Here is a 16,473-nt window from a genome sequence, read left to right as displayed (position 1 = left end):
TTAAATATGCCAATAAAGCGACAAGAGATTTATAGAGTAAAAAATGACCCAACTATATAAGAAACTCATTTCAAATAAAAATCGTATGTGTAAATTAAAAGTAAAAAGATGGAAAAATATACTTAGTGCTGTAAATTTCCCTTTAAATACTGCTTAGCTTCACCCCATTAATTTTGGTATGTTTATTTTTTTGGCTGTGGCATGCAGCTTACAGGATCTTAGTTCCCTAAGTTCCCTAATATATATATATATATATATATACACACCATATACCATATAAACATGGATCAAAAGAAAGCCAGAAACAATATTAGTATTAGATAGTATAGACTTCAGGAAAAATAAAATTACCAAAGACAAAGAGGGACATTACATGATGATAAATTCACCAAAAAGGTACAGTAATCCTAAATATGTTTGTAGTTAACAATAGAACTTAAAAATACACAAAGCAAATCTGATAGAAATAAAAGGAGAAAGAAGCAAATCCACGATTACAGTTGGAGACTGCTACAGCCATCTCTAAACAACGGATAATACTACTAGGCAGAAAATCAGCCAGGATACAGAAGAGTACCATCAACTAATAGGACCCAACAGCAGCATAATACACATTGTTTTCAAGTGCCCATGAAATATTCACCAAGATAAACCATATCTTGTGCCAGAAAACAAACCTTGACACCTGCAAAAGAACTAAAACCATACAGATTATGTTCTGTGACAAAAGTGAACTCAAACTAGAAACTGGTAACAGAAAGATAGCAAGAAAAGTCTCCAAATGCTCAAAAACTAAACAACACTTTTCTAAATAATACACGTATCAAAGAGGAAGTCTCAAGGAAAATAAAAATACTGAAATGGATGAAAATGAAAATAAACATACCAAAATTAATGGGGTGAAGCTAAGCAGTATTTAAAGGGAAATTTACAGCACTAAAATTCTTATATTAGAAAAAAGGAAAACTTTCAAAGCCTAAGCATCAACCTCAAGAGTCTAGAAAAAAGTACAAAATAAAACTAAAGCAAAAAGGAGGAAAATAATAAATATAAGAGCAGAAGTCAATAGAAATTGAAAAGAGAAAAATAAGAGATAATTTCACTGATTACAGACTAACTTTAGCAACACAATATATTATGTAGTATTGGATTATAATCCAAAGTATAAAATAAATATACATGAGTTCATACAGATATAAATAAGTTATTAAATAAGATTTTCAAATGATGGAAGCATCTAAGAATATTTTTATAATTGCTTACTTTTGGGAAACAATCAGACAATCTAATATAAAGCTCTAGCACATAAAATTTCAATAAATGGAACCTATGAGAGGTAGATGTGATAATGTCCATGTTATAACAACAAAACAAATTACCTCAGAGAGATGAAATAAACCAGCAAAACATGGAATCAATCTCTTCTAATGCCAAGGCTGGTTTTGCTATACAATATCAGCTTCTTTCTTTTGTAACAGAATGGGGCATATAAATGAAAAAAATTTGCTTCCAGTAGCCCAGGTCTTCAATCTTTTGCAAAAGAATGATATTCTGACTTGGAGGCAGCAGGCCTTGCGACCCAAAGCTCTTGAGTCACTTTACATTCTAGGACTGGTTGTCCTAAATGGGAAAGTAGCAAGGTTTCTTTCTCATCAAATCTGCAGTCAAAGCCACCTCTGGATAGATGGGAAATTTGTTTTGCTCCTGTTTATGTGTATTTTATTTCCTAAGTTTTTCTGTATGACACAGACACATATAAATACACACTGATAGTCTACTGTGCCCAGAAAGATCCCTGGCAAAAATAGAAAAGTGATCTCTGAGAAAGGGAGAAATGTTCTCTCTGACACCCGAAAGCAATGCCTCCCCCCACCACACCTGCATGAGGTCAAACTGAACCTGGCCTTCTTTCTAATCAATAGAAAATGGCAAACATGATGGGACATCATTCTCATGATTATGTTATATAAGCCTCAGTCAGACTGGAGTAAAAGACTCTCCCCTCACTGGATTTCAAAGTAGGCTACTGTGTTTTGAGAGGACCCATGGAGAAGGCCACATGGCAAAGAACTATAAGCAACCTAGGAGTGGAGGGTGTCCTCTACCAAAAGCCAACAATGACAACAAACAGGGACCTCTCAGTACTCCAGCCAGAAGATGAATTCTGCCAGCAACTTGAATGAACTTGCAAACAAATTCTTCCCTAGTCAAACTTCCAGATGAGAACACAGCCCAGCCAGCACACTGACTGCAGCCTTGAAAGACCTTGAACAGAGAGAATCTAGTCACGCTGTAGCCAGACTCCTGACCCACAGAAACTGATAATAAATGTGTGCTGCTTTAAGCCACTAACTTTGTGATAACATATAATGCTGCAATAGTTTACTAATACATTCTTTTTTCCTTTGCAGCCAAGCAAGACTACTTATAGTAGAAGCAAAGATAGGCAAGATCAGTTTCTCATCATTTAATTATCACAGAGGAAAGTCTGTAAGATCCACTAAACTATTCCCAAATCCAAGTGCAACTCTGGCACTTTGCTGCCCTTGAGGCAGAAGATGACCAGCCTCACAAGGACTGGGCCATTTTTCCTGGCTTCATGGTAGTGCCCTGAAGGCTGTGAATATTTACCATAGCCCCAAAGATCCCCAATCCAGTCTTTTTCTTCTCTATCAATGACTTCTTCATCTACCCTTTCTGCATTGCCTCCCACTTACCAACTTAGCTCTTTCCTATCATAGACCAGATCATTGGCTCTTTTGGTCCATCCCAATTCTCTGGCTTACTCTGACTTCTTGGCTAGAGGAGGATTTATATTCTAAAGCCAGGCACTTAGGTGCCATTACTAAAATGAAAGCAGAGTGTAGACCACTGTTTTCCCAAAGGAAAAATAAAATGGAATCTTTCTTGAAAAAAAAAAAGTAGATAGACTTGTTTTCATCAGAAATACAAGCCTATCCACTGGAACACTGTTTACTACTCACATCTCTAAGATCTGGGTATTGTAGGTATGTAGGCAGAAGGTAGCTGTCTAATTTTTTAAGTCTAAAAATTTAATATCTGATCTCACCTCGGCAGGCTTCTTGCGTTCATTTGGCATTTTTGACTTGCTCCTATACATTGAGCCAAAAGTAGAGGAAGTGCAAGGATCTGTAAAAGATAATTAGAAAAAATACTGAGACTTATTACCTGTTATTATAACTAAATGTCATCCAAGAGTGTGTGAAATATATGATGGAGAAGAGCACAGTGACCTCATATCACTGAAGAAAATAGTTAAATTGCAACCACAAAAGCCTCATAAAGGAGTTTAATGACATTTATAGGTGACATCCCAGGGTGCAAAAGCTTCAACAATGCTAATACTGAGGAGATTCAATTTGGTATAATCATACTTCATTATAATTTAGAACAAGACAATTTATGTTCCATCTAGAGAAAAAGTATCCGCAAAAGCAACTGAAAAAACTAAAAATGTGGAGCAAGTAATCTGCCTATCCTTCAGCATTTTCCCAAATGCTACTGTTAATAAAGTTGTTGTCTTTTACAAATGATGACACATCCAAACACTTAGCACCTCAGCTAAAATAAAACTATAGGGTCTACAATTTATGCTCTCACACTTTTCTTTCTAGAAAAGCACTGTTCCATTGGTAGATGTGGCTTTTGTTGCCTGGGTAAATAAAAAGTGCAAAACAAAATGCTATATGCCACACAAAACCAATTATCTCATCTAACTTACCTGTCTAAAGGAATTTAAACAAGTAAGAAAAATGGTACCCCAAGTTTTCCTTCTTAGAAACATTTTTTAACCCATTGAAAGAAGCATGAAACAGCTTGTTCTCAAGTCAAAGAAACTCTAAAAGATTATAGATACAGAGTTACCAGCTGTTGGCTGGTTCTACTCACTGTCCTCTGAACTGTCACTGCTGCTGATATTTCTATGGCGCTTCATCGTGACGCATCCTGGGAAAGAGAAGGCAACACTGAATAAATACTCAACACACAGATCCATCCCATAGGGCAGTCAACACTGCTCAAGCAGCAGCAGCAGGTGAATTACACAAATCATATTATTTTTGTTAAGAATATTCTCAAATGACCTAGAGTGGTGGGAGAAGAATTCTACCAAATTCTCCCCATTACAGAGTGTGAAAGACTGGGTGAGGCCACATACTAGCTTTAGGAGGAAATCTAAGCTGCAGAGGATGAATGACATAGGACTGGCAAGTCCTATGTCAAATGTGGCCACATGACCACTATTCAACCAAACAAAGAGGGGCAGCCACAGGGTCATTATCAGTCAGGGATCCCCAATAAGAGATGAGCAAGAAAGGAAAAGCAGTTAGAAAGGTAGAGCTGTCAAAGGCCAAGGTTGAAAGGCATAAGACAAGGCTGGCTGAAGAAAGAAGTGAGGCACGTCCCATCTTTGAACGCACAGTTCATTTCAGTCACTCAGTCATGCCCGACTCTCTACGACCCCATGGACTGCAGCACGCCAGGCCTCCCTGTCCATCACCAACTCCCGGAGTTCACTCAAACTCATGTCCATTGAGTCAGTGATGCCACCCAACCATCTCATCCTCTGTTGTCCCCTTCTCCTCCCACCTTCAATCTTTCCCAGCATTTGGGCCTTTTCAAATGTTAGTTCTTTGCATCAGGTAGCCACAGTATTGGAGCTTCAGCTTCAGCATCAGTCCTTCCAATGAATATTTAGGACTGATTTCCTTTAGGATGGACTGGTTGGATCTCCTTGCAGTCCAAGGGACTCTCAAGAGGCTTCTCCAACACCACAGTTCTAAAGCTTCAATTATTCTCTGCTCAGCTTTCTTTATAGTCCAACTCTCACATCCATACATGACTACTGGAAAAAACTATAGCTTTGACTAGATGGACCTTTGTTGGCAAAGTAAAGTCTCTGCTTTTTAATATGTTGTGTAGGTTGGTCATGACAGAATGTGGTCCAATGGAGAAGGGAACGGCAAACCACTTCAGTATTCTTGCCTTGAGAAACCCATGAACAGTATGAAAAGGCAAAATGATAGGATAGTGAAAGAGGAACTCCCCAGGTCAGTAGGTGCCCAATATGCTACTGGAGATCAGTGGAGAAATAACTCCAGAAAGAGTGAAGGGATGATGCCAAAGCAAAAACAATATCCAGTTGCGGATGTGACTGGTGATAGAAGCAAGGTCCAATGCTGTAACGAGCAATATTTCATAGGAACCTGGAATGTTAGGTCCATGAATCAAGGCAAATTGGAAGTGGTCAAACAGGAGATGGTAAGAGTGAACATCGACATTCTAGGAATCAGCGAACTCAAATGGACTGGAATGGGTGAATTTAACTCAGATGACCATTATATCTACTACTGTGGGCAAGGCTCCCTTAGAAGAAATGGAGTAGTTATCATAGTCAACAAGAGAGTCCGAAATGCAGTACTTGGATGCAATCTCAAAAACAACAGAATGATCTCTGTTTGTTTCCAAGGCAAACCATTCAATATCACAATAAGCCAAGTCTATGCCCCGACCAGTAGTGCTAAAGAAGTTGAGGTTGAATGGTTCTATGAAGACCTACAAGGCCTTCTAGAACTAACACCCAGAAAAGATGTCCTTTTCATTATAGAGGACTGGAATGCAAAAGTAGGAAGTCAAGAAATACCTGGAGTAACAGGCAAGTTTGGTGTTGGGAGTACAGAATGAAGCAGGGCAAAGGCTAACAGAATTTTGCCAAGAGAACACACTGGTCATAGCAAACACCCTCTTCCAACAACACAAGAGACAACTCTACATATGGACATCACCAGATGGTCAATACTGAAATCAGATTGATTATATTCTTTGCAGCCAAAGATGGAGAAGCTCTATACAGTCAGCAAAAACAAGACTGGGAGCTGACTGTGGTTCAGATCATGAACTCCTTATTGCCAAATTCAGACTTCAGTTGAAGAAATAGGGAAAACCACTAGACCATTCAGGTATGACCCAAATAAAATCCCTTATGATTATACAGTGGAAGTGAGAAATAGATTCAAGGGATTAGACCTGATAAGAGTGCCTGAAGAACTATGGACAGAGGTTCGTGACATACAGGAGGCAGTGATCAGGACCATTCCCAAGAAAAAGAAATGCAAAAAGGAAAAATGGTTGAAAGCACAACCCATTGCTTTTCTGCCTGCCCTTTTTCCCCCTTTTGCGCTTTCTCCCTTGTTCCCAACTGACAAACAACTAGCTTAACTTAAAGTTACATCTATCGCAAGGAATGCTTAAAAAAAAAAAGTGTTAATTGCTCAGTTTTGTTCAACTCTTTGTAATCCCATGGACTATAGCCTGCCAGGCTCCTCTGTCCATGGGATTCTCCAGGCAAGAATACTGGAGGGTTGCCATTTCCTTCTCCGGAGTATCTTCCCAACCCAGGGATCAAACCCAGGTCTCCTGCATTGCAGGTGGATTCTTTACTTTCTGAGCCACCAGGGAAGCCCAGACAAATGAAACCCAGTATTTCAGTGCCAAGGAATGTTACAGAAAGCTCCTATATTGGGAAACCTAATGTCTCTAAATAAAATTTCCAGTGGTTTAAGCATCTGTGTGTGTGTGTGTGTGTGAGAGAGAGAGAGACAGAGAGAGACTACACACACTTTCAGGCAAATGGGGAGAGTAAACAGACTTCAGTAAAATAATGCAGCTAGTCACTAAAAGAGTAAATAAGCAAATAATAAAGAGCCCTGGGGTCGGGCGGCAGGGTGCCGGTACTGAATTGTTATATTATCTAAAACGCCCAGTTTACAGCAAAAAATTATGAGACATGCATGGGGACTGAATTCACACCCTAGTAGTGAAAGTGCCAAGTCCTAACCCCTGGACTACCAGGGAATTCCCAAATATGGTACTTTCTAAATTAATACAGTAACAATCCTTTTTTGTTATAGATGGAAACCAAAAAATCTTGTATTATCAATAAAGAGCCTAGGAAACAGATTAACACCAATAATACCAGTCCCGGAAACTGGGTTGCTTATAACTTAAAGAAAACAAAGCAAGCAAATTTGGGGGTCTGGGCTGTTAAAGTCCACTGATCTATTTCAGTGATCACTGCTGTTTTAATTACTATAGAAAAATGACAAAGAACAGTAAATATCAGCAGAATAATTCCATGATGGTAAACCTTTAGATCTGTCTTTATTACCTTTAATCAAGTTTATAGAACAGCAGCAGTTCTATAAATATCATTGCCACCATTTTACAGATGAGGAAACTGGGGCTCAAAGTCAAAGTGTTAGTCACTCAGTCATGTCTGACTCTTTGCAATCCCATGGACTGAGGCCCACCAGGTTCCTCTGTCCATGGAATTTCCCAGGCGAGAATACTGGAGGGGGTTGTCACTTCCTTCTCCAGGGGATCTTCCTGATCCAGGGATTGAACCTGGTCTCCCGCATTGAAGGCAGATTCTTCACTGCCTGAGCCACCAGAAATGTTTAAATAACATGCTTGGAGCTACATGGCCACCAGAGGGCAGAGCATAGCTGGCAAGTATATGGAGAATGGACACTCCAAGTTGACCCTGAGACCTGAGGCAGGCTAGGGAGTTAACAGCAGGAATGCTGCCCCTTCTAAGCCCAAGCTTCCTGAGCATGGCCTTCTAGGTCCAGAGCATTCCAGCTTCAATTTGTCAGATCTCATCAGCTGCTGCTCCCCTACTTCCTGCACTTGCTATGCGCCATGTGATTCCATGAATGTATCATCTTGTTTCACACTTGCCAGCCTTTGGACAGGGCTCTTCCCTCTGCCTACAGTATCCTGCCTATTTACCTGGACCATCCCATTTTCTCTCAACCTGGTCTGACTCATTTGTTGGATCTCCTCAGTAAGGTTCTCTCTATACTTCAGTCCATGTAAAGTGCTCTTCATTTGCACTGTAAATATTTCTTTACATGGTCAGCCCTGCCACAAGACCACAACCATCTTCAAAGCAGTAACTATGTCAAATTCATCTTTTACCCCCAGGTCTCAGCACAGAGTCCTGCACAATGTAAACATGAGAAAGAGTAAAAGACGCCTCACCCAGATCTCCTTTACTAGCTAGCATACCCATCTCCCAGCTACTGCCTGTTGGCTGCTAATGGCTCACAGCTGTCCCCTTCCCCAAGGGCTGGAGTCCTGCCAGGGAGATTATACTCTCTTTCCCTCCCAGGGGCAGCCAGCAGCCAATAATTGCTCTACACCTGCCCCTAACCATGACTGGCTAAGGCTACACTTTCCTAAGACCATATCTTCACTTTAGCTCCTTCCTCTTTCCTACCTTCTTGTCCTTGCTCCCTTATAAGTTTCTCCTGAAAGCACTCCCTCAACAAATCATGTACATTCAAATACAGTCCCAGATTCTGCTTACGGCCATCCCTAAAACAACATGTGAAACTTCACTTGGAGGCACACTTTAAAAAGTACTTTAGAATAAAATTTCTTGCTAAGCAAAACCATAAATAAGTACAGTGCAAAGCACCTCATTGTCTTACATCTGGATTTGTTATTTAGCTGTTTATATTCTAGTCTTCTATTTAGGGTGCAGACTTTAGAAAGGCATTATTTTCTTCCTTACCTCCCACAATGAGTATTCCTTTGTTTTGGCAGAAATGAAATATGTACCAGCCCTCACCTTGCACCCTTGAGAACAGTAATTTGAAGGCAGTTTTAAGATCTTGAAGTGAAGTGAAGGGAAGTCACTCAGTCGTGTCCGACTCTTTGTGACCCCATGCACTGTAGCCCACCAGGCTCTTCCATCCATGGGATTTTCCAGGCAAGAATACTGGAGTGGGCTGCCATTTCCTCCTCCAGGGGATCTTCCCAACCCAGGGATCGAACCCAGGTCTCCTGCACTGCAGACAGATGCTTTACCGTCTGAGCCACCAGGGAAGCCTTTTCAGATCTTATTCCTACTATAATCTCACTCAAAATGATTAACAGGATTCTGATTTATCTTAAGTGCTGTAAGCCAGGCAAAATACAATAGTATAAAGTAAATGCCTTTCTTGGGTGAAACTCCTTCTTAAAGGAGCATTGTCGGAAGTCAACCCAACTAGGATTATTTGGGGCTGAGAATCTAAGTCTGTGGTTTGGTGGCTACTTGATTCCCCATTAGGACTTCCCTGGTGGCTCTGACGGTAAAGCATCTGTCTACAATGCAGGAGACCTGGGTTCAATCCCTGGGTCGGGAAGATTCCCTGAAGAAGGAGATGGCAACTCACTCCAGTACTCTTGCCTAGAAAATCCAATGGATGGAGGAGCCTGGTGCAGGCTACTGTCCATGGGGTTGCAAAGAGTTGGATATGACTGAGCAACTTCACTTTCTTGATTCCCCATTAATGTTCCAGAAGAGCAGGGGGCAGGAAAAGTGATTAACTCAAACATAGCCCTTTTCTTTCCTTCTATATGCCCACCAGACATACTTATGAAATGCATGGTCAGTGCAAAGAGCCACAACTGAGTGCCATCTATGGGGTTATGCAGCAGCTTAAAAATAACTTGAGGCTCCACTTTAAACATATCCACACCCTTTGATCCAGGAAATCTACTTCCAACATCCATGTTTGAAAAATAATCCAAAACACAGAAAATGATTTATGAACAAAATGTTCATTAAAGCTCCCTAATAAAAATAAATGAAATCTAGCTATCAAACAAAAGAGGAGTAAAGTATATTAATATTATGGTATTTCATTCAATTATTTAAACATGATATACAGAAAATGTGTATGTTAAAACATTGTGGAAAAAACAGTATAAAATTAGTTTTATAGCAAGACTGTATCTATGAAATAAAATATATAGAAAATAATAAAGGCCATAAACCAATTTACTGACATTAGTTGCATCAATAACACTGAAGTTTTCTGAGTGACAAACATTCTTTCCATTTTTTTTCCATTCTCCACATTTTTTACAGTACACACAGGACGTTTATAATTAGAAAAAACTTCTAAGATTTCAAGGTATTTGTTCCCCATGTCACTCACAAACGATGCACCTGACTTGAAAAACTGAAACTATGAAAGTGATTCTCACTGTTGTTCAAGATGGACATCAAGCAGGGCTGGAAAAAATCCAGAAAAGCACAATATAATTAATTGGATATATAAACCTCCATATTTATAAAGTTAGTCCCCAAAGCACCAAACCTTACAGTTTAGAAAAGACAAAGACAAATATCTAAAGCAGTGGTTTCCAACTGAAGGCAATTTTGTTCCCTGGGGACAATGTGGCAATATCTAGAGACATCTTTGGTTGTTGCAACTGGCAAGGGGCATTGTTACTGACATCTAGGGGATAGACACCAAGGGGGCTGCTACATATCCTGCAATGCACATATTTATCTGGCCCGAAATGTCAATACTGCCAAGGCTGAGAAATCTTGCTCTACAAGAATGAAACAGATTGATAAGAATCAAGAAGAGTGTGGAAATTGTTGACTTTATTCACCCAATCACAAAGTTAAAGTAACAAAGGGGCACTCCCTGTAACCTAAAGGAAATTTTATCAAAAAGAAAGCAGGACTTTGAGCAATGCTTAGGGAACTTAGAGAACTCATCAGCTCAAGAAGTGGAACAGAATGAAAATGTAAACAGGTTCAAGAAGGACTGAGATAAAAATCAGGGAAGATAAATCCATGATGGTATTTGGAAGTAATCCTTAAGTAAAAGAACATCTGAAAGTCCAGCTCCCTTAGACTTTCAGGAATACCCTTCGGAGCCATTAATGGAGAGAGATGTTTGAGTTAGGCCACTAGTCAGACCAGAGTAGAACACTTCTTTCATCCTTAAGGATCAATTCCTGCCCATGTGGGCAAAGAACCTCCCAAACTTTTCCTTAAACAGAAGTCATAAATATTATAAACGTATTTCTTGAGTAGTCCAGTAACTAAAACCATAAATACAGAACAGAGTAAACAAATCAGAAGAAAAAGAACATACCCTACATATTTTACTGCTTCTCCTTTGTCTTTAAAAAAGATACCAGAAGTTGAAGTAGATGAACTTTTCTGTACTTTCTAAAAATAAACCTGCCTTCATCTCAGTCATTTTAAAGCTTGTTTTTAAAAATTAAAAGACACATTGTGTGACTCATGAGTCTCCTATGATCAGATGAATAGTCTGGAGGTCAACTCTTTTCCAAAGCTCTCAAAAATCATTAAAGAAAAAAGAAAAAAATACAAATTTACCTAGATAGGTGCCTGCCACTCAGTAAAGTATTTCTATGTCAACCACAGTTATCCCTGTTGCCAGGAAACAGGCTTACCCTCTTTAATGTTAATAGACATGTTAACAAATTTCAAACCTCCTGGGTAGAAATCATCTTGCATGGGAAGGCCACATTGGGAAGGGAGTTTAAATTAGGGTTCAGCAAACTTTTTTTGTAAAGAACCAGATAGCAAATATGTTTGGCTTTGTAGGCCATATGGTCTCTATGGCAATTACTCAAATCTGCTATTGTAGTACAAAAGCAGCCACAGACAATACATAAACAAATAAATGATCGTGGCTCTGTTCTAATAAAACTTTATCATACTAAAATTCAAATTTCATATAATTTTCACTTATACTATTCATTTTTCAAATTCACTGAACACTTCACTAAACCTATAACTAAAAATGTTAAAAGCCATTCTTAGCTCCCAGGCCATACAGAAACAGGTGGCAGGCTAGATTTGGCTCACAGGTCACACCTTGTCAACCTCTGATCTAAACTATAAGAAACCTTTCTTTTAATGATAGACTATTAAAAATTGGAAGCATACAATTGAATTATCACTATCCTAACAACACTCCCTCCTTCCCAATCTCTCAGCCCCACTGGATAATATAGACCTCACTGGAAGGTTTTTAGCTTGGGTGGCCTATTCTAATGGTCCTAGAACCTTTCTAAATTAAAATCTGTTTTGTGTCTTTTAAGCAAAAAGGCCTCAGTTCTAATAACTTTTTAAAACTTAGTAGTACATTTTCTTTCTTTTTTTTTTCTTTTGAGTGCACCTCATGGCTTGCAGGATCTTAGTTCCCCCACCAGGGACTGAACCTGGGTCATGGCGGTGACAGTGCAGAGTCCTAAGCACTGGACCACCAGGGAATTCCCCACATTTTCTTTTTAATTTATAACATATATTCAACAATTTCAACTACCTATATAAATATAGGTTTGGCATCTTAAGAATAAAGAGATATATGTACAAAGCATAAATCCTTTTAAGATAAAATGCCATTTGCAAATAAGACCTCTTAAAAATTAAGTGAATCAACAAAAGCTTTTACTATGAAATACATAATTCTTTCTCTAGATAGAAACTCAAAACAACTTTAAAAAATAATGATTTTCATTATGTCTTATCTCCTGCTGTGGGTTGCTTCCACATTTAAATTTAGTCACATGTACCCCTAATACATTTACAATAACATCTACCTGATTTAAAATGATCATCAGAATTTATTAGGAGGAAAAATACCTTTACCTCAGATTTTAGAAAGAATAACAGGTCTCACATGTAAGGTCAAACAAATAAACAACCCCAAACTTACTGAGCAAGAGCAAATCCACTGCACATCAACTGTTAGTACTGTATTAATAGAGGGCAGGCACTGCACTGGCCACCAGAATGGAAAAACCAAGTCTTCTGGCTCCCTCAGAGACAGGTCACAAGACCAGGTGCGCTAGACACACTGTTACTATGGCTTGGGTGATCACAGCCTAAAGCTAGTGACCAGTGATGTATGACAAACCAATCAGAGGGGGGTTTTGGGGTTAATCCCAAATCAATCAAGGTGGTGTGGGTGTGAAGTGGAGGGGGGTTACAGTGAAATGTTCACCTCTGTTCAGAGATATACTAAAGGCCAAAGAGTAGTCAGACAGGGAAGTTAACATATAAGGGAAAGGATCAGCACTGACTTTGAGGACAACAAAAAGTGAGAGAAAATGAAACGGCTACAAATTTTTCTCAGGAGAAATGAAAAGTGGCTGGGCAATAGATGCCAACACAGTTTAAACCCTGAGAAAATTATCTGGCCTCCCCAGCAGAGATTCTCAATCCCTATTAAACATTTTCTGGGATTAAAAATCATCTGGGGAGATTGTAAAAATTCCACCGCCCAAACTGCACCCATTACCAATTAAGTCAGAATTTCTCTTTCCAAAGAGCCAACTTTTGGATTCATTGTTGTTCTCTATTGTTTTTGTTTTCAATTATATTAACTATTCTTTATTATTTCCTTCCTCCAGCGTACTTTCGGTTTATTTTGCTCTTCTTTTTTCTATTTTCTCAAGGTGGAAGCTTATTCATTTGTAACTTTTCATCTACTCCTCATATAAGCACTTAGTGCTATAAATTTCCCACTCAGCATTGATTTTGTTACAAGCTACAAGTTTTGATATGCAGCATTTTCATTTTCACTCAGGTCAATGTATTTTATTTCCCTTGGAGACTTCCTCCTCGACCCATGGATTAATAAGTGTGTTGTTTAGTTTCCAAGTGTTTGAAGACTTTCCTGTAGTCTTTCATTTCTAGTCTGATTCCATTATGGTCAGATAATATACTCTGTATGATTTTAATTTTTTCATATTTGTTGGTTTTTTTTTTTTCATGACCTGGGATATAGTCTATCTTGGTAAATATTACATGTGCACTTGAAAAGTAAGTATATGTTACTGAAGTTCCCAACTATAACTATGGATTTATATCTATTAATATTTCTCAGTTATCTAGAGTTTTGCTTCATGTACTTTGAAATTCTGTTGTTTGGTGCATACACATTTAAGACTGTCCTGTCTTCTGGGTGGAATGACCCTCTGAATCATTATGCGGTGCTCCTTTTGTCTTTTGTAATTTTTTTTTTTGCTCTGATGTCTAATTTATCTGATATTAGTATAGCCACCCCAGCTTTCTTTTGATTGGCATGTGCATGGTATGTCTTTTTCCACCCATTTACTTTTAAACTACCTGTATTGTTGTATTTAGTTCGAACACTGTGAAATGTGTTTACTCCATTTTGTTTGGAACAGGAAATTTGCTCTCTATATTATTTTTGCAATTCCTCTCTAAATTTAGACATATTATCTCAAAATCTCTTATTTCAAGATAAAAAATGTGACTGTTAAAAACTTAAGTATACGATTAAAGGGGCATTTTATTCATGTCCCTAACATGATGGGAAGAGTATTAAGAAAGGAAAATCAACCTGAGAGATTTTCACTTACTGCATTCTCTCAGAACAAGGAAACAAAGAAACAAGTAAAATTTACAGGCCTAGAAGTAACTGGGAGGCTGATTCCCTATCTGAGGGCCATAAGAAGGAAAGTCAGTTCGTAACAAAGATGCATCTATTTTTCCTTAAAAGATAAATATCCACCACACCTGGTGCTTATTCTTGGGTCAGGGGAGTTGTTTTTTCCCCAATACTTGCATTTTCCAGTTTCTCTGTATGGATTTGTTGTTTTACTACATATTAACATTTTCAAAAGGTTAACAGAATTTAAAATGTACAACTTGAGAAGGAATAAAAGTCTAAGTAATTAGTTATACCACTTGTTAGTTCTGTAAAAGAAGTGAGTGAGAAAGCTGGAAAGTACTGACTAAAATGTGGCTTTCTGAGAATTAGTTGAGTTCAGTAATTTATGCCGTTCATGCTTCAGTACCCCAGGAAGCCAGATTTGGATACAGATAAGTAGTCATTTGAGACTAACAGCAAAATTTACCCCTGAACTGTTTTAAACACGACCCAAAAGAACCACTAAAAAGATCTAAGATGAGGACTAGAGAGCATAGATGGAAACTATCTGCTCTTGGCCCTTAAAAAACAACAAACTTCCATGTAAACTAAAAGCATCCATATAGGAATATGAATCACAGAAAGAGGAAAGGAAACAGGTTTTTCTTCTCTATCCATCTCAGTGCAATTTTAATTATTACAAGGAACAGTGTTTTACAAAAATGATGGACAGATAAAAAATAAAACTCTCAAAAATCTGAAATAAAGGCTTTGCTGTTGTGTGTGGAAAATGACTACTTTGTCAAAAATACCTGTGAACTCAGACCATGATTGACTGTCATAGTGATGAAACTTTCCTGGACACTGAGCCTCAATATTTTCTTATCTGAGAATCTGCAGTTTAATTTCATCCTTCAAGATCAAAGGTATGTAAGTTAACTTGGTCCATTGATTTGATCAATTTATGGAGAACTGCCAGGCAACACAAGTCCACAGAATAACTCATCAGTTTATAATGCTTAAAACAACTTTGGGCAAAGTGTCGAGAATTGAACAGAGACTAAAACACCCAAAGACACTCACCAACCAATATATCTTTTTACATATCTAAATCTAACCTCTATTTGACCACACCAGTGACAGGGAGCAACTATCTAATAAGGCAATCCATTTTCATTTTTAGGCAGCTCTAAACAAAGAATAACTTTCTATGACGAAAAAAGTCTGCCTTTATACTAAGACTTGTTTCTGTTAACAGATTCCAATCTCTCCCTACCTTTATTCCCAAATTATCTCTTGCCTTACATCATTTTTCTCTGTGTGCTGTGTTTAGTTGCTCAGTTGTGTCCAACTGTTTGCGACCCCATGGACTGTAGCCCGCCAGGCCCCTCTGTCTATGGGTATTCTCCAGGCAAAAATACTGCAGTGGGTCGCCACGCCCTCCTTCTGGGGATCTTACCAACCCAAGGATCAAACCCAAGTCTCCCACAATGCAGGAGGATTCTTTACCATCTGAGCCACCAAGAAAGCCCAAGAATACTGGAGTGGGTAGCCTATCCCTTCTCCAAGGGAACTTCCCAACCCAGGAAGGAATTGAACCGGGGTCTCCTGCATTGCAGGTGGATTCTTTACTAGCATTCTTTACCCAGGAAGCCCTCATTTTTCTCTAATACCTAATCTCTTTCCCTTCTTTTGGAAACTTCTCAAAATGTAGTCTATGGTCTGTCTTCCTTTCCTGGCTCTCAGTCACTCCTCAATTAGCTTCTATAGAGTTCTTGGCAAAGTCACCAGTTTGTGCAGTCTCAACCCCCATCTCTTAAGTATCTGTACGTTGCATCTGACATATGATCGTTCAGTCCCTCCCTCCCACTTTCCCTCTTGAAACAGATTCCTTGGTTTCCAAAGGCTTTTTTCCGGATTCCCTGTATTGCTTCCTCATACCCTTTTCTTCCTCTAACCATCTTGTAAGTGGTGGTGTCTCCCCAAAGTGCCCTACTACACTAAACCCACGTTATGGCTTCCAGAATAGAAAGAGGCATAGGAGGACAGAGGAAGGAAAGGAAAAGATAAAAAAAGAAAAAAAATCGACCACCACCATCCTCCTACACACATCCCCAACCCCCACCAACCAGATACATCAACCTGAAAGGTGATCAACACCAACACCATTATCTTTTCTCTACTGGTTTTCTCCTTTCTAGTGGTTTCAATTGGCACTCTCCACTTAGCT

At 38.8% G+C, this 16,473-nt stretch overlaps 1 protein-coding gene across 3 annotated transcripts in view; it reads right to left on the bottom strand.

The window, feature by feature from the left end:
• Nucleotides 1-16,473, bottom strand: part of JADE3 (jade family PHD finger 3) — a 138,332-nt gene that overhangs the window by 64,213 nt on the left and 57,646 nt on the right. For all 3 annotated transcript variants that reach the window (XM_005898183.3, XM_070365641.1, XM_070365642.1), the window contains exons 2-3: nt 3,910-3,966; nt 3,071-3,150 (exon numbers count right to left, since the gene is read on the bottom strand). In XM_005898183.3, coding sequence (XP_005898245.1) covers nt 3,071-3,150; nt 3,910-3,955 — 126 coding nt within the window. In that variant the 5' untranslated portion in view covers nt 3,956-3,966. The remainder of the gene's footprint in view (nt 1-3,070; nt 3,151-3,909; nt 3,967-16,473) is intronic.

This window comes from Bos mutus, chromosome X, assembly GCF_027580195.1.
Source record: "Bos mutus isolate GX-2022 chromosome X, NWIPB_WYAK_1.1, whole genome shotgun sequence".
In the NCBI taxonomy this organism is placed as follows: Eukaryota; Metazoa; Chordata; class Mammalia; order Artiodactyla; family Bovidae; genus Bos; species Bos mutus.
Note: the sequence above shows the minus strand (reverse complement) of the source record. Positions and strands in the feature narration are given on the sequence as shown.